The sequence below is a fragment of the Biomphalaria glabrata genome, chromosome 11 (assembly GCF_947242115.1).
Source record: "Biomphalaria glabrata chromosome 11, xgBioGlab47.1, whole genome shotgun sequence".
Lineage (NCBI taxonomy): Eukaryota > Metazoa > Mollusca > Gastropoda > Planorbidae > Biomphalaria > Biomphalaria glabrata.
The window spans coordinates 163,224-182,155 of NC_074721.1; the positions used below are offsets into that span (position 1 = coordinate 163,224).

The 18,932-nt window shown below is 34.7% G+C and overlaps 1 protein-coding gene across 2 annotated transcripts; it reads left to right on the forward strand.

Annotated features, from left to right (window-relative positions):
* Positions 1–205: 205 nt before the first annotated feature.
* On the forward strand, positions 206–4,928 carry LOC129921843 (uncharacterized). 2 transcript variants are annotated; one of them, XM_056004997.1, is made up of 2 exons: positions 206–356; positions 3,160–4,928. In XM_056004997.1, exon 2 carries the CDS (start codon positions 3,296–3,298, stop codon positions 4,013–4,015), a length of 720 nt encoding a protein of 239 aa, XP_055860972.1. In that variant the 5' UTR covers positions 206–356; positions 3,160–3,295; the 3' UTR covers positions 4,016–4,928. The 2 variants fall into 2 exon arrangements, with proteins under 2 accessions (XP_055860972.1, XP_055860971.1); XM_056004996.1 differs by lacking the exon at positions 206–356 and adding an exon at positions 2,158–2,890.
* Positions 4,929–18,932: the final 14,004 nt, after the last annotated feature.

Below are 18,932 nucleotides of genomic sequence, written 5' to 3' on the forward strand. Positions count from 1 at the left end.
CTTTTCTAGTTCCGATTATGAGCATGGTTTCTCATTCTATAAATATAATCTTTCAAAATACGTCACTACCTCTTTTTTTTCCCTATATCCTCATATACACACCCACTAAGCCATATTTACGCATGCGCACTATCAAAGCTACATTGGTAACTGTATGACAACAAAATTTGCACGCATGCGCACATGACGTGAACCGGTCCTTCTTCTGTAAACATTTGAAAGCTTCCTTCACATCAACACTCGATTCATTATTCAAACTCAGAAATGGCAACAAAAGGTTATATGTTTGGAAAGAAAAAACGTTACTGTAAGCCCAGAGGAAGACATGCTTCAAAGACAAATGCATAATTACAAAGGTAAGTCTAGATCTAGAGTTTTTTATTTACTAGACCAGCGTGTGCTTACACATAAAATAATGAGATAATCACTTTGCTTCATCAATCTTTGAATTCGACAAACGCAACGTGTTTATCATATCAATGAATCACATCTAGATCTATATATAGATCTAGACATTAAATAAATATAATGAAAGTGATTGCAAACATAGAGATCTATCCTTTTTTAGATCTAGTATAGATTAGGGACATAGATCACATTAGAACTAGAATGACTATGACTAGATATTCTAGATTGACTAGATCTAGACATCTAGATCTAGATTCTAAATCTAGATTATCATGAAGTTGTAGGACTTCAACTTGGTCTTTTTTTTTTAAGATCTAATACATATATCAAGGTTCGTACGCGGTCTGGAAAAAGTCTGGAATTTCAAAATTCAGATTTCAGTCTTAAAAAAGTCTGGAAAATTGCTACTTTTCAAGGCAATTTTGTTAAATGTCTGGAAAAAAGTCTGGAATTTGAAAAAAAAAAAAATCCGATGTCATTCAGCCCTCAGGCGCCGTAACCGGTAAAACGCTAGGCTGCTAGATCTAGTTGGGCATAGAGGCTTCCATTAATAGGCCTACTAGATCTATCTATTGTGAAAGCACGCGCAATCCACAGCATGTCGGTGAAATGCCAGCCAATTTCTAGACGGTGTACTGTAGACTTAAATCAGATTTAGTAATATGTAGATCTAGTCCTAGACTAGTAACTAGTTTATTATGACTGCTGTTATCTTATCGTATATAATACAGATGTTACTTCAAAAAAGATAATGATTAGAAGATGTTATTCTATATTATCTAGATGGTCGATCAAATTTCAATTAGGCTACCAAAGGTCGGGAAGTTTTTGGCCTAGATTTATTTATGCATGGGCGAAACTCCCCCCCCCCCCCTTTTTTTTAAAATAAAGAAAACAAATATATCTCGTCAATGACGTCAATATAGAATATATATATAGAGAGAGTCTAGATCTTGAGTCTAAACCAAAAATATTTTGCAACAAGAATGTCTTACTAGATCTAGGTCTACTACTAGATTTAAAAGTCTCGATCTATTCGCGACTTAGATAGTTTACTAGATCTAGGTCTACTGCTAGATTTAGTCTCGATCTATGACTATGCGCGACTTTTATTACTAGATCTATATCTGTTCTAGGTCTACTAGATCTACTAAATTCTAAATTCTACTAGACTAGATTACTAGATTTAGTCTTGATCTATGCGCCACTTCTTAATAGATCAAGGTTTTCTACTAGCCTAATGTTAGCCTCAATCTATGTGTGATTACCCCCCCCCCCCCCCATTAAATAAAGAAAACAAATTATATTATAATATATCTAGTCAACATAGAATATGCCTATAAGATCGGTAAAACTTCCCATCGAAGGCCCCTAGTTTTTTAGGTTAATTATTTGGCAGCTGTCTATGCGCACTTGAGTCTAAACTAAAAGACTAGGCCTTTAGAATGACTTCCATTACTAGGTCTAGAATTAGATTTAGTCTTCATCTATGCGCAAATTAGATTACTAGATCTAGGTCTACTACTAGATTTAGTACCAAATTTAGTCTCGATCTATGCGCGATTTCCCCCCCCCCCTCCCCATTTAAATAAAGAAAACAAGTTATATTATATCTAGTCAACATAGAATATAGATCTAGATCTTAGTCTAAACTAAAAGATAAAAGACTAGAGCACAAGAATGACTTAGATTACTAGGTCTGCAACTAGATTTAGTCTCTATCTATGCACGATTACCACCCCCCCCCCTTTTTTTTTTCCCCAAATCTATTCAATGTAGAATATAGATCTTGAGTCTAAACTCAAAAACTAAAAAGACTTAGAATACTAGATCTACTACTAGATTTAGTCTTGATCTAAGTCTAGATTTAGATCTAGCATACTTAGCATATAGATCTATAATTATAATCTAGTATGGTTATGATATAGATTTAGATCAATATTATCAATTTTTACCCCGTTAAAAAAAACAAGTCAGTATTCACATAGGCATAGGCCTATTGTGAATTAGACATAAGTAAGCCACTACTACAAATTAAATTTCAAGTTCAATACAGTTAATCTATCTCTAGATCTTTATTTAAAATTATCTCCTCCAATAGAATTATAGGCCTACTAGAGGTAGGCCCTCTAACCTAGGCTAGTCTAAATAAGTCTTTACTTTTTAACTAGTGTCTAATGTTTACGCCACTAAATATCTATATAAAAATTATAAAACTGTTGGACTAGTTATGAGATTAAGAATAAGATTTTACAACTAAGTTAGGCCTATTGAACTATATAGGGCCTATTAAATTTCCCAAGTCTAAGTGCTACAAGATTAGTGACTTTTTTTCCCCCTTGTACCGTATGTTCCTTAATAATTGAAAATTATTATTACACCCTAGTCCAAACCTCCCACAGTACGACAGGGGTTAGTTATTGGCAGGGTTTGAACCCAAGATCACGAATACAGCAGTCCAGAGCACATATGGCATGCTCAGGTAGCCATCCTTTTTACTGTTAGTAAGTCTGGAAAACATAAATGTCTGGAATTCATTTTCACAAAAGTTGTATGAACCATGATATATAGATCTACATGTAACATGTCACTTTACATTTTTTACTTTTGATGAATACAATATATGATTCCTAAAATGCATTATAAAATTTAAAATAATCTTTATGTTGTACATAAATAGATGTGACGTGTACTTTCATACTATTGAATTTTTTTTTAAAGAACCTCTAATTTTTTTTTATTTGTTTGCAGCTCTGTTTTGGATACAGCTGGATCTGAAGCAGCAACAACGCAGCCTGCAAGTGCAGCTGAACGAAAAATAATTCTAACTGCAATTACTAACGCTGATAACACCAATAAGAGGCTGCCTGAAGATTTCATATACGTCATGATGAATTCAATGGAATTGACCACAATGGTCTGCTTGTTGTGCTGTCCACATTGCTTCGACAAAAAATTAACCATGTGCATCACACAATCAAAAGGCATGGCTCATTTGATTAAAATCAAATGCCTAAATTGTGAAACATATTTGTGGCCTGACTGGACCTCAAAAAAAAGTAATAATGTTCATCTGGATATTAATGTCCGCGCTGTCGCTGCATTAAAAGAATCTGGAATCTTGCATTCTAAATTTGATAGGTTTTGTGGACTTATGAGTATGCCCTGCATGCACAGAAATACTTATAACAATCTAGCTAACATAGTCAACACTGCTATAATTGAAGCTGGTGAAGAATGTATGATTAGGGCATCTGCTGTTGTGCATGGAAGAAACATTTCACAACCTCTGACTACAGATGATAGAATAAGTTCAACAGGCTGTCCTGTTATTACAGTTTCTTTTGATGGGACTTGGCATAAAAGGGCCACTCATCTCATTCAGGAATTGGCAGTTATTGATTTTGATACTGGACTCGTCATCGACACCGAAGTCCTATCAAATTATTGCTGTGTTTGTGATTCAAACTCTGCAGAACTAAATTTTGATGCCTCTAAGCATATGTGTCAAAAAAACTTCAGTGGCTCAGCAAATGCAATGGAGGCCGCAGCAGCATCCAAAATTTGTTCTCACTCTGTGGCATCAGAAAACTTGTTTATGGCATGATGCTGTGTGATGGTGATAGTAAATCACATTCATCTGCCATTACCAGCTCAGGATATGATGTAGAAATCTTAAAAGAGGACTGCATTAACCACATCTCAAAAAGAATGTTTAATGCTTTGAACAATTTAAAAATGTCTAACAAAAAAGAACTAAATTATAGGCTTACAAAGCCAAAAATTGAAAAAATTTACAAATAACTATTCCAAAGTTCTGCGCCAAAATGCTCCTGACATTCAAAAAAATGAAGCTGGCTGTTATGGGCTCATTTTTTTCATATGATGAGCTCAGACCTAGATCATAACCACAGGTTGTGTCCTGATGGCACTACATCTTGGTGTCACACTTTAAGAGATCAGAGGCACTAAAACAGCCATACAAAAAACATAATCAGACCATCACATCAGAAATAGGAAAACTGTTATTTCCTATAACAGACACAGATCTGTTAAAAACATGTTCAAGAATGGGAACACAAAACGCCAATGAATCTTTTCATTCCCTCATTTGGCAAAGATGCCCCAAAACAGAATTCGCAACATTAAAAACTAAGGACGGCGACATACCTTGCTGTTTTAGCCTTCAATAATGGCATTAAATCAGTTTTTGACATATTAGGCGTTCCCTGGACACTAAAGAACATTTCTTTTAGTGAGAAAAAGCAAAATGTCAAACTACAGCTTGTTGTTAGAAAAAGAAGATCAATCACATTAGTGTCCAGGAGAAAAAAATTGAAAAAGCGAAGAATTGAGCATGAGCACCGGGCAGAGGTTCTAGAAGGTCCAACCTATCAATCAGGCCATTTTAATGAATAGTTTTTTTTATTATCTATTATGTTATATTATGTAAATATTCCCTTTTTTTTTTCATTTTTATGGTTGCAATAAATATTTTATATCATTTTAAAAACTTTAAATGCGTTTTTCTCAAAATGTATTTTTAGGTGCATGTTGTCCACAAGAATCTCAAAATCTTTAGTTCTGTATAATTTAGACTAATAATTTTTCACATGTAGTTTATTGATAGTATATCATAGGTAATAGGCTGCAAAAATTTTAAATGTTTAATTTTCATAAAAAAAAGAAAAATAATGATGTGACAGCAGGTGAAAAATGTGGTCGAAAAAAAAAAAAATTAAAAAAATTCATTTTGAGGTTATGATGCGTCAAAATGTATTTAACCCATATACATTTTTTTTAGTATACACTTCTTTCACTACATCTTTAATTAGGTGATTTAATGGCTGAAGGTTACAACACATGACTTCTGAACCTGGTAAAGACAAGGGCTTTGAGATTCAGAATATTTATGATACCTCTAAGTCCACCAAACTCTAATGGGTACTAAAAATTAGAGTGTGGTATCAGCCAGGATAACCAACTACTTAGTAGGCTAAAGTTTATATTATTGATTAACATGCATGGCTAGATTCAGTGGCGTCACTAGGGTCGGTGTCACCCAGTGCGGTAGGCTCAGGTGGTCCCCCCCCCCCCCCCCAGGAAAACGAAATCTCTCCCTAAAAACAAACAACTATTGTGGTTTTTTTTTTTTTTTCTTAAAATTGAACAATAAAACTGTAGGCTAAATTATTGATTTGTTACACCCGAAATTAGGCAGTGTTATCACGGATTGGAAAGCAGGAGCCATCTTTCAAAAAGCACGGCCAATTTGAACAAACAAATCAATTAGCTTGGAGATGAAATCCACCTACTCAAAACAATCATTGTCCCAACGCCACCTTGAAAAAAGACTGAGCAGTGACGGCTGAGAAGGATCATTTGAATAACATACCGAGATAATGCTACCAATAGAGAAATATTTTCCAGCACATGCATTCGCCGTCTACGGAAAGAGGCGACTGAACGTCGATTGACATTTGTGAGATATATCATTAGTGTCAATGTGTAATGCTGAGTTCTTGCTTCCTGAAGTACTCTAGACACGTGACAAGACGAATATTATAAACTAACTGAAGCTCGTTTCAGCAGACAAACATGAAGTTTATTTTACTACAATAATAATGCACTGCACTCCTTGTTAGTGCTACAAGTCAAGAAATAATAAACAATCCTATCCGCATAGCAGCGGTATCAAATGTATCAATCACGTCCGCATCTCAGCGGGTAACAATAAGAACAATTACTACTAGTGACACTGGAGCTTCAACTATAGATATCCATTGAAATACGAATAATACCTTAATATTCAATAAGCACATAATGAAATCAACTCTCAAATATTATTAATCAACAATCATTAGTCCATCGACTTTCATCCTATATACATATATATACACCAGTCCAGGAAGCAACGTCCAACCTTCCTGGACCGGGGGCAAAACCTTACTGACTTGACTTGACTTGACTGAACTCAAAGTCAACTTTATTCATTCTACTTCCTGTTTTCTACATCAGGAATTCCACGTGTCTTTTAAACTCTTAACATGACGTGAACTTTAGATAATGCAATGTCAACTAAGACTGTGACAATTAGACAAGACGAAACATGTTTACTTAAGTCATCCTTAACACGAAAGCCGAAAAGAGGAGCGCAAAAACATGCCGTCAACGTTTAATCATGGTGTCACACCGATTCAAGAGGAAAGTGTAACGGACTTAGGTTAGTTCTTTGAGGGGCTATTTTTTAAATGCCCCAATTGTATATTGTCAAGAGAGGGGTGTGTAAAAAGTGAAATTGTGTGTGTGTGTTTGTTTATTTTATTAGTTGAGTTGTAGATTGTTTTTAGCACGGGGTTTTTCAGGGGGGGGGGGAGGGGACAATAAGGTTTCCTGTGGTCCGTCTAGTCAGAAAGCTGACCTTGTCTGAGTAGGATGCTGGTGATTGTTTTTCGGTTATTATGCCTAGAGTAAGGAGATGTTATATTATTATTCTTGCTATGTGTGCGTACTGAATATTTGGGGTAATGCTATGATGTGTCATGATACCCTTATGTAATATATTATATTGTTTGCAGTAAATAAATACTAATTTTCTACTCCTTCGTTGAGTGTACTTTATAATACGCTTGTAGAGAACTACAGTTTGGGCATAAATTAGCTCTCAAAGAACTAACCTAAGTCCGTTACAGAAAGTAGCTGTGGAGAAAGCTTGCAGCCCTATGTGTCGAATAGCGCGCGAGCGCTTATGTCAATGTGTTTCTCAACATTTTGCATTAATAAAATGTTACTTTCGCCACTCAACTGATCAGATAATTTGTTAAGGAGGAGCGCCTTAATCTCATTCAGAGTTGTCTGGGGGGATCCCCGGGTGCCAAACGTTTTTCTACATTTCTGAGCTTCATAATCTCTTTCCCGTGGCGTGTACAACGTAATATTTTTCTCATAATAGGAAAATTACTAGTCAAATCAAACTGAATTCAGAAAGTTTAGTACATGCTGATTCTAAAATGTGAGAAACATTCGAGGTAGAAATTTGTATTTTTAAAAGTTGTTTTTTTGGGAAAGTGCATTTTCTCGACTTGGGTGTCACCCCCTGATGGGTGCCACCCGGTGCGGCTTTGCACCCCACGCCTCTCCCCATAGTGATGCCACTGACTAGATTTAAACATGAAATGCGTAGGACGTATTTATCTTCTCTTTTGAAGTTATGTCTGTAATCTATATATATTTAAGCTTTAAATGCATGTGAAAATATTAGAGTTAGTAAGGAAGATAATGTGAAGTAGATTGTAAACTAAAAGAAAATGTTTTTGTAAAATAAAATATTGTATTGTCTTCATCACCTCATATCTGAACACAATATCATAATAAAGAATAAACAAGTTGTGCTTTAATAGGTTTGTTAATTGACCTCAAAACAAATTTAAATAATAAACAGGAGTAGATTCGACTGATGAGATATCGGTGGACTAATTTAATTGGCTGTCAAGTAAAAAGTTGATTAATTACAGTTATGATTGGCTTATTCTACGACTTTAAATTATTAGGCTACCAACGCAGTTTGCACAGCACTCAGAGAAAATTATTATAGTTCGCCAACAGCTATAGAGCACAACGACCGACCGCTTAAAAATCCCGAAATTAAAAAATCCCAGTCTTCACCAAGACTCGAACCCAGGACCCCAGGTTTTGAAGTCAAGTACTTAACTACTCAACCATAGCGCCACCGGATATGTTACTTACGTGTAATTATTTCATTGATTGCTTACTAGTCCATCTGACAGACACATCATACACACCCAGTCTTACATAAAGTAACTAATCTTTTACAGACCAGTGTAACAAACCGTGTTAGTTATTATAATGGTAGGGCTAAATTCATAGTTGCACGAGATTGTAAGATCCTGGTCAACAGGTCCAGGTGAATGTGTGTAAGGACAGATGAGAGAGCGAGTTGGTGACTGGGGCACAAATGAGAGAGAGTGCATATACTTTCAGAGGGTTAGTTTAGACTATAGTTTGGGTTTGAGTAAGTCGAGAGCTTATTAGTAGGAAAGTCTTATCGTAGATAGTCCTTGTTGGTGAGCGTTGTATTTTCTTTTGCGTTTATCTGCGTACTGGACGTACTACTTAATACGTAAATACGTAGAATAGTTAATAAAGTGTTTCATTAACTATAAAGTTCTGAGATGTGTCTATTTAAAGAGTAGCCTATGTTCATAGGGCCGGATTTAGGACAGGACATGGTGGAGCTACTGCCCCAGTGAATCCACAAGAAAGGGGCCTCCACAAGATTTTAAGTCTCAAAATTTTGACGTTTCAGCCACTTTTATGTTTGTTGTTTTTTGTTTCGAACATTTTTTCCGACAAAACTTTAAATTTTACGATTGACAAGAAAGAAGTGTATGCTTGTATCATGCTTACAACTTAGAAATGCAGTTTCGAATCTCTACGGCAGTGCGTCAAACCAGGACCTTACCCTCCACAAACTCAAAGATAAATTAAATGTACCTTCTTTGTTTTAAAACTTAAAAAATACAATAAAAATTTTGTTTAAGAGTCTATAAAGTAGAATAAATTTACAAGTAGGCCTACTTTGTTTCTTTCTTCCAAAACATGGCATAGAGTTTTATTATTAATAAGTGGATTTTTTAATTTATGATTTTGAAAAAGTGTACGGGGCTCTACAAAATTTCTACCCCGGGGGCCTCCACATAGTTAAATTTAGCCCTGTATGTTCATGTTACACTTTTACAAGTTAAGATGTTTCTGTCGTCAAGAAGCTAACTAAGGCTTAGAGTCGCTTTCCAGTTACCCAATCCCCTAGACAATGACGTTTACAGCCAGGGCAACTCTTGAGATAGGCCAGCGGTTCTCAACCTTTTTAGTGCTGCAACCCCATAATAAGATTCTCCACTAAGCATCGAACCCCAACCGTAATTTTTTATTCGTTCACGGACCAAGTTCAATCGCAATTGGCTAATGTTATAAAATCCTAATCGTAATGTCTATATTTGATATTAAACTGTTACTCAGCCCTGAGTTGTCAAGTTCTTTGAATTGGTTGTGTCGTGTGGTACAGTTTGCAGAGAATCTGGGTAGTGAGAAACGTTACAATATATATATCTTTGCCAGTGCTACAAAGCCAAGCAGCTTAATGACTTATAAGTAGATTAGCAAAGTATAAAAGATATAATGAGAAACAAGGTAGTCTTAGACCAAGCTTAATTTAATGATTTAGATATAGTCTCTTTTTTTTCAAGACTTTGCAGCTACCTTTGTGTACAAATAAAATGACATTGTGCAAAATTTTGAACGCCACAGTCTTTAGAAAATGTGAATATGTTTATCTTCATGCATAGTGAAAACGAGATTGAATGAATTCTTGTGAATACAATGACATTGTGCTTATTTTTGTGTGAAATTAACAAATCTTTGGTATGAAGTAACATTTTGTTTACACTACAGATGATTATATTGTGATTCGCCTCCTGTAACCATATTTTCTTCATAGAGAATGTATGTTTAACTCTTATAAAATAATTGATTTAATAGAGAAAACTTTTTCAAAGTATTATTATAAAAATTAAAGTGAGTTTACTACTTAACAGTACTTTGTAGTTGGGCTTCTAAGATTGTAATTGATTAACTTTTAAGGCCCTTTTTTCATTGCTCTTTTTATGGTCACTAATAGAAGTTGCTGTAAACTGCTATGCTCCTCCTGACATCCTCCAAAACTTAGTCAGTCATCATTGACACTTAAACATAACAATTCTCAATCTTATCATTGACACTAAATCATTACCATTCTCAATCTTATCATTGACGCTAAGTCATTACCATTCTCAATCTAATCATTGACACTAAGACATTACCATTCTCAATCTAATCATTGACACTAAGTCATTACTATTCTCAATTTAATCATTGACACTAAGACATTACCATTCTCAATCTAATCATTGACACTAAGTCATTACTATTCTCAATCTAATCATTGACACTAAGACATTACCATTCTCAATCTAATCATTGACACTAAGTCATTACCACTCTCAATGTAATCATTGACACTAAGTCATTACCATTCTCAATGTAATCATTGACACTAAGTCATTACCATTCTCAATGTAATCATTGACACTAAGTCATTACCATTCTCAATCTAATCATTGACACTAAGTCATTACCATTCTCAATGTAATCATTGACACTAAGTCATTACCATTCTCAATGTAATCATTGACACTAAGTCATTACCATTCTCAATCTAATCATTGACATAACATTCTCAATGTAATCAATGACACTAAGACATTACCATTCTCAATGTAATCATTGACACTAAGACATTACCATTCTCAATGTAATCATCGACACTAAGACATTACCATTCTCAATCTAATCATTGACACTAAGACATTACCATTCTCAATCTAATCATTGACACTAAGGCATTACCATTCTCAAACTAATCATTGACACTAAGACATTACCATTCTCAATGTAATCATTGACACTAAGACATTACCATTCTCAATCTAATCATTGACACTAAGGCATTACCATTCTCAAACTAATCATTGACACTAAGACATTACCATTCTCAATCTAATCATTGACACTAAGACATTACCATTCTCAATCTAATCATTGACACTAAGGCATTACCATTCTCAATGTAATCATTGACACTATGACATTACCATTCTCAATCTAATCATTGACACTAAGTCATTACCATTCTCAATCTAATCATTGACATAACATTCTCAATGTAATCAATGACACTAAGACATTACCATTCTCAATGTAATCATTGACACTAAGACATTACCATTCTCAATGTAATCATCGACACTAAGACATTACCATTCTCAATCTAATCATTGACACTAAGACATTACCATTCTCAATCTAATCATTGACACTAAGGCATTACCATTCTCAAACTAATCATTGACACTAAGACATTACCATTCTCAATGTAATCATTGACACTAAGACATTACCATTCTCAATCTAATCATTGACACTAAGACATTACCATTCTCAATCTAATCATTGACACTAAGTCATTACCATTCTCAATGTAATCATTGACACTAAGTCATTACCATTCTCAATGTAATCATTGACACTAAGTCATTACCATTCTCAATGTAATCATTGACACTAAGTCATTACCATTCTCAATGTAATTATTGACACTAAGTCATTACCATTCTCAATGTAATCATTGACACTAAGTCTTTACCATTCTCAAACTAATCATTGACACTAAGACATTACCATTCTCAATCTAATCATTGACACTAAGACATTACCATTCTCAATCTAATCATTGACACTAAGGCATTACCATTCTCAATGTAATCATTGACACTATGACATTACCATTCTCAATGTAATCATTGACACTATGACATTACCATTCTCAAAGTAATCATTGACACTAAGACCTTCCATTCTTAATCTAATCATTGACACTAAGTCATTACCATTCTCAATCTAATCATTGACACTAAGTCATTACCATTCTCAATCTAATCAATGAGGTTAAGATGTTTCCATTCTCAATCTAATCATTGACACTAAGACATTACCATTCTCAATGTAATCATTGACACTAAGTCATTAACATTCTCAATCTAATCATTGACACTAAGACATTACCATTCTCAATCTAATCAATGACACTAACACATTACCATTCTCAATGTAATCATTGACACTAAGACATTACCAATCTCAATGTAATCATCGACACTAAGACATTACCATTCTCAATCTAATCATTGACACTAAGACATTACCATTCTCAATCTAATCATTGACACTAAAAAATTACCATTGACAATAAGACATTACCATTTTCAATATAATTATTGACACTAAGACATTTCTATTCTCAATGTAATTATTGACACTAAGACATTACCATTCTCAATCTAACCATTTGTACCGTCTTGAATGGTGTGAATGTTGATTGAATGGTATTAGGGTCTCTTCTGACCTTGATGTAGTGTTCTTGTATTCTTAATTAAACACATCACATATTATGGATAAAATAATCACAAACTCCTCTCTGTCAGACAAATATTTATTACATCAAATAATAGTTCAGAAAGTAGGCAATCTCAGCCATACAATATCATCACGAATTATTTCACATCAAATACAAACTACATCCATAGAAAAAGCTCCAATTAGGTACTCATATTATTTAATCCAATTTCATAAAACAGAGACACCTCCGTCTCTTGATACATCATGGCGCTAACTTACTAAAAAAAACGTTGTGTGATAAAAAATGGTACCTCTTTGCTTGACAATGTGTAAGACCCATTTTCACGTGAATTGAAATCATCTCATGCATCTCACTCTAATTATAGTGTTACACCATTGACACTAAGACATTACCATCCTCAATCTAATGATTGTCTCACTGTTATCATTGGCACTAAGACATTACTATTCTCAATGTAATCATTGGCACTAAGACATTACTATTCTCAATGTAATCAATAACACTAAGACATTACCATTCTCACTGTTATCATTGGCACTACGACATTACCATTCTCAATGCAATCATTGACACTAAGACATTACCATTCTCAATCTAATCATTAACACTAAGACATTACCATTCTCCATCTAGACAAAATTTACATGGTCACAGTTTAAAAGTGAGGAAAGCAATAAACAACAATTAAATTTAAGAATCTATATTCATTACCCAGCTCAAATACAAACAGATGCTTAGATAATAATAAATAATTAATAATATAAATAAAAAATTAGTATAAAAAATATCAATAGTGCAACAACTTGTATTTTTTATTTTTTTTTTGCATTTGCACAGTAACAGAACTGGTATAGAAAAATACAAAAGACATAAATGTGTGAGCCACCGCTGGGCCAAAGTAAAAACACAGCATATTTGTATTTTTTTAAGCATTGTTCACCCCAGCAGCAGTAAATCTCTACATGGCAAAATAACAAAGCAAAATTTGAGTAATGGTTTAATAATAATAATGATGCTGAAGATAAAAGATGAGTGCAGTGTTTTCATAAACCCTATTACAACCTACTTTCCTCTATGGCAAAAAGGTGCCTGAGTTAATCTTTATAGTGCTTACAGGAGCACCCTGTTACGCCATCCTTGAAGATACCATTTGGCATGCAGTCGCCCCCCATGTGGGATAATTTTCCAACCCATCACAGCTGTTGAATGTACATGCAATCACTTGCTAATCAATATAAAAAGGAAAAAAAAAATTTAAGTTATTTCACATCCAATGTTTATCTCCCTTCCTTTTCTTCCTAGCCATCGACTACATAATGAGGAGAGCAATGAACCAGGCTGCCTTTGGTATTCCATGGCATGAACAACTCCGATTGACGGACTTGGACTTTGCTGATGATGTTGCACTACTCGGGGAAACAAATAAATGCATTCAAGAAATGACGGAGAGCCTAGACAGAGAGGCACCCAAAATTGGACTCCGCATAAACTTGGATAAGACTAAAATTATGCAAGTGGGATATAAGGCAAAGGGTGTCCCCGTCAGACTTGGCGAGTCAAAGCTTGAAGAGCTGGACAAGTTCACGTACCTTGGCAGCATCATAACAAATGATGGAGATGCTTACCATGATGTAGCGTGCTGAATAGGAAAGGCAGGGAGCATTTTCCAAAGGCTGCAGCCTATTTGGACTAGCCAAGCCATTGGACTCGAGACAAAAATACACCTTCTCAACACAATCGTCATTCCAGCTGCTACATATGCATGTGAGACGTGGAAGTCATCTGTCAAAATTGAGAAAAGACTAAATGTGGCTCAACAGAGATGGCTGAGACGGATTTTGGGAGTCAGTTACACAGACCGGATCTCAAACAAGGAAATCCTATGCCGAACTGGGAGTCGAACACTTAGTGAGGTTGTGACTGAGCGTCGCATGAGGTTTGCAGGACATGTTCTACGTCAAAATGAATTACGCACACCAAGAGTTGCGATAACATGGAAGCCAAAATGAGGAAAGCGCAAACAGGGACGTCCTCGTATTACCTGGCGACACACCTTCATGGAGGACCTCAGAACAGTGGACACCAGGTGGGAGGAGGCTTCAGACATTGCCAGTGACAGATCATTATGGAGACAGCTTGCCGCCCAATGCGCCGAACGGCGCGGGAGGACCTAAGTCTAAGTCACATCCAATGTTTTCACATAATTGTAGATGCACAACATTATCAATGTGTATCATTTGACACACTGAGTAAATTTACTCAAATGATTTCAGAAAAAAATTTCATATTTATTTACAATATTGATGTGCTGTGTCAAAATATTATTCTAAGTTTTGCCATAATCAAAAAGGATTCATAGAGACATGTCAATCAAGTTCAAGGTTGACCTTGCATAAGACTACTATAAATAGTCTGAGTGTAGTATTGAAGTACAATAGTAAAAAATGTTCATGTTTGTAAACATTCATTGTAGTATTCAAGTGTGTAAAAAATTCAACAATATTTACATTGTTTTGAAAAAAAAATTCAGGTCAACAGTTCAAGTAGTTTACATCTCATTGTTTACATTGCTGTGCATGCTCAGTAGTAAAACAAAATATGTACACACAAAATAAACACATCTGGTATTTGTCATATTACAAGTTGACAATAAAATACAATGAGTAAATAGATGATCTGTTATTGATCATAAGCATAATAGGTCAATAGCAATTGAAGTGTCATGATGACCCAAGAGAAAAATGTAACAATAAAGTGTCATGACCTATTTGAAAAATGTGTAGAATGTTAAGTTGACTTAGTTGACTACTACTACTTGGTTCTAAATGATTTGTACTGGTTATTTACTCTATTAGAATGTCCTGGCTGATGTGTTTAATGTCATTATTTTCACTTGCTTCATTTTCATGTATTATGTATCTGGATAAAAAGTCAGCTATTACATTTTCATGTCCTGGAATGCTTTGTAAATCAAATTTGTAATCTGAGAGAATGAGTGTTCATCTGTTTATCCTGTCATTTTTTAGATCTTTTCTTTTTAGTGCCAGTTAATGGTTTATGATCACACTTAATGCTAAAAAATCTTCCTAACAAGTAATTCTTGATTTTTACAACTGACCATACAATGGCTAATAATTCTTTTTCAATCACTGAGTATTTTCTTTCTGTTTCAGATAATGTTCTACTGATGTGTACTATTGGCTTAAAAAATGACTCCCTTTGCTGTAGTAGGCATGCCCCAATACCAGTGTTGGAGGCATCAGTGTATAGTGATAGTGTTGTTGTTGGGTCAATACTGGCTAATTCTAGTTTCTCATTAAATTTATCTTTTAAGTTGCTTAATGCTAGTCTACTTTTTTTCATCCATACAAATTGTGTTTCCATGCTTCTTTTTAGTAAATTCAACAAGGGGTTCAATTATCTGTGCATACTTAGGAATGAACTTTCTATAAAAGTTGCTAAGTCCTAATAATGATCTCATGTCTTTCTTAGTCCTAGGTTCTTTTATGTGTTTAATCTTTGTTAGGTTTGTTTCAGTGGGTGTAATTTTGTCATTAGTAATGCAATATCCTAAGAATTGGATTTCAGGCTTGGCTAGGTTTAATTTCTTGGGGGCTAATGTCATGTTGTGTGTTCTTAGTCTTGAGAATATTTGCTCTAGTACATGAATGTGTTCCTGTTGTGAGTTGGTGAAAACACAAATGTCATCTACATAAGACAATACATTATTTATGCCTTCTAATAATTTTGACATGCATTTCTGAAATGTGGCAGTACTATTTATTAAGCCGAATGGCATGACATTCCAGACGTAGATACCTTCAAGGCCTGGCATAGTGCATTTGAATGCAGTATATTCCTTAGAGTCAGAGTCCATTTTAATCTGCCAAAAACCTCTGTTTAAGTCCATTGTTGTGAATAGGGATGATTTACTTAAAGTTGTAATTATACTGTCAGTGTCTGGTAGGGGTTCTGGGTCTATGATTGTGCATTTGTTTATTTCTCTAAAATCACAGCAGATTCTTACGCCACTGTCTTTCTTTTTTACAATGACCATGGGTGATGCATATTTACATGTTTCAGATCTCTCTATCTTCCCATCTTTAATTAAGTTGGTCATTTCTGTCCTAACTAAGTCCTCGTATGCTTTAGGAATACTATAGGCTTTTGTTTTTTGATGCATTGTCTGACAGTAACTTATTAGGGAATCCAAATTTAAGAAAAAGTGTTTTTAAACAATTACATATTATATGTCAATGGCCTTTATATCTTTTAGAGGAAATGCTTCTGCCCATCTAGTGGACATGTCAATGATACCCAAAATATATTTATTCCCTTTACTGCTGGTAGTTAGGGGTCCCATTATGTCCATGGCTATTTTGTCCCAAAAATAGTGAGATTTATCTGATTTTTCTAGTGGGGCTCTAGTCACTGTTTTTTGTTTGGCACATTCTGTGCAACTGTTTACATAGTTCTTAATGTCTTTTCCCATCTTTGGCCAAAAAAAAATTGTTGGCTATTTTAGCATATGTCTTTTTCTTCCCTAAGTGTCCTGCTGTGGGATCATCATGTGCCATGTTTAATATTTTAGCTCTTAAAGTTTCAGGGATCAGGATTTGAAGTCTGGTACAGTTTTCTTTCCTGTTATATCTAATGGCTAAGTTGTTAATTTCTATATGGTGGTTATTTAAATTTATCTTGTTATAATCTTTGCTTAAGAGGTCTTGTATTGTGGTGTCATTTTTCTGCATTGCTATTAGTTCCTCCCTAGTTATACCTATTTCATTAAGTAATACTGTGGGGCATTCTATTTCTGGTGTTATTTTTTTATGTGATCTGGCTTCAACTAATAATGCCTCATGTTTGAATAGGGAATACTTTTGTCTATCTTCCGCCCATTGCATAACTTCTTCTAGTGTTGGATCTTTTACACCTTCTACATTGCCTATTATTAGATCTTGTGCTGGGGTGTCCATGACTATGGCTTCTAGTTCTCCTGTAATCCAGGGGGATTCTATTAGAACTTTAGCGGTCTTACAAATATCAAATTTTTGTATGTTTGCATAGGTCACTTTTACTGTATTTTCTAGATACTGTCCTGGTTCAACTAAAGAGGCTTTAACTATGATTGCTGTGGCTCCACTGTCACGAATTGATCCCACTTCCTTAAAATTGACATAGGATGGAAAGACCTTTATTTTAGACTTGTTTGATTGCATATAAGCTACATTTTCCTCTCTATGGGTGTTGGTGTTATTGCCACTGTTGTTTCTATTGTTTCTATTTCCGCTATTGTAGTTGTTTGGGTGGTTGTTTGTGTGGTAGTTAAATTGTTCCCTTCTAGATTGTCTGTTGTTGCTATTATAGTTATTGTGTTGGTAGCTGTTTGTAAAATTTCTTCTTTCATTGGGACTTGCACTCTGGTGTGGTCTATATGGTCTATTATTGTAATTATTGTTGTGATTGTAGCTGTTTGGATTGTAGAAATTAGTGTAGCTTCTGTACCTATAATTGTTACTGTAGTTTCTAGGAGCTTTACATTGGTTTTTCACGTGACCTCTTCTCCCACAATTGAAACAAGTCTTGGTGTTAGACCATTTGTATTTATTATTGCTGTTGTTGTTGGATGTTGTTGCTGTGGCTGCAAGTTGGTGTAGGTCTCTTTTGTCAATGGTGTGTCCAGGGTGACTGTCTTTAAATAAATTTAAGTTGGTTATCAGTTCAGTCTCTGTCTTGATCTTTTTTCTTTAAGGAAAGTGAATACCAAATCTGTCACGTTGTTGAGAACATTGTCAATAAGTAGCATGTCTAGGATTTGTGTCGGGTCCTTGATGTCACATTTTGCTAGCTCTAACCATTTTATCATATTTGTCCTCATATCAAATATTATTCTATTAAAGTCCCCATCTTTCTTTAATTTAGTGTCCCTAAACAGCTTGCGATAGAAGTCCGAATTTTTCCCGAAGTGCTCTAGTAATCTAGTCTTTACTGCCGCAGTCTTTCTTTTGGTCTACTGTTAATGTGGAAATGATGAGGGGTTCTCCCGACTAATTCGCTAGTAGGTGTTTGGCCATGTCCTCATTGTTAAGATTGTAAGTGGAGGCAATATGCTCAAATTGGACCAAATAGTTTTCACGTGTTTCATCTTTGGAATTAAATTTATGAAATTTAGAAATGAATGGCTTTGTTGTAGACTGTTGGGTTATAATGTTGGGATTTGTTTTGGCAGCTTCTAGTTTAGCTAACTCTACTTTGTCCTGGCTTTCTTTGTGTTTAGTTTCTAGTTTTTTAATTCTTTCTCATGAGCTCTTTCAGCAGCTCTTTCTTCCCTATCTCTAATTTGTTTCTTTTCTTCCCTTTCCTCCCTTTCTTTCTTTTCTATTCTATCTTTTTCCTCCCTTTCTTTCTTTTCAGCCTTTTCTAATTCTTTTTTGATAAATTCCTTTTTCTCACCCCCTTCTAGTTCCATGACTTTCACTAGCTCTAAAAT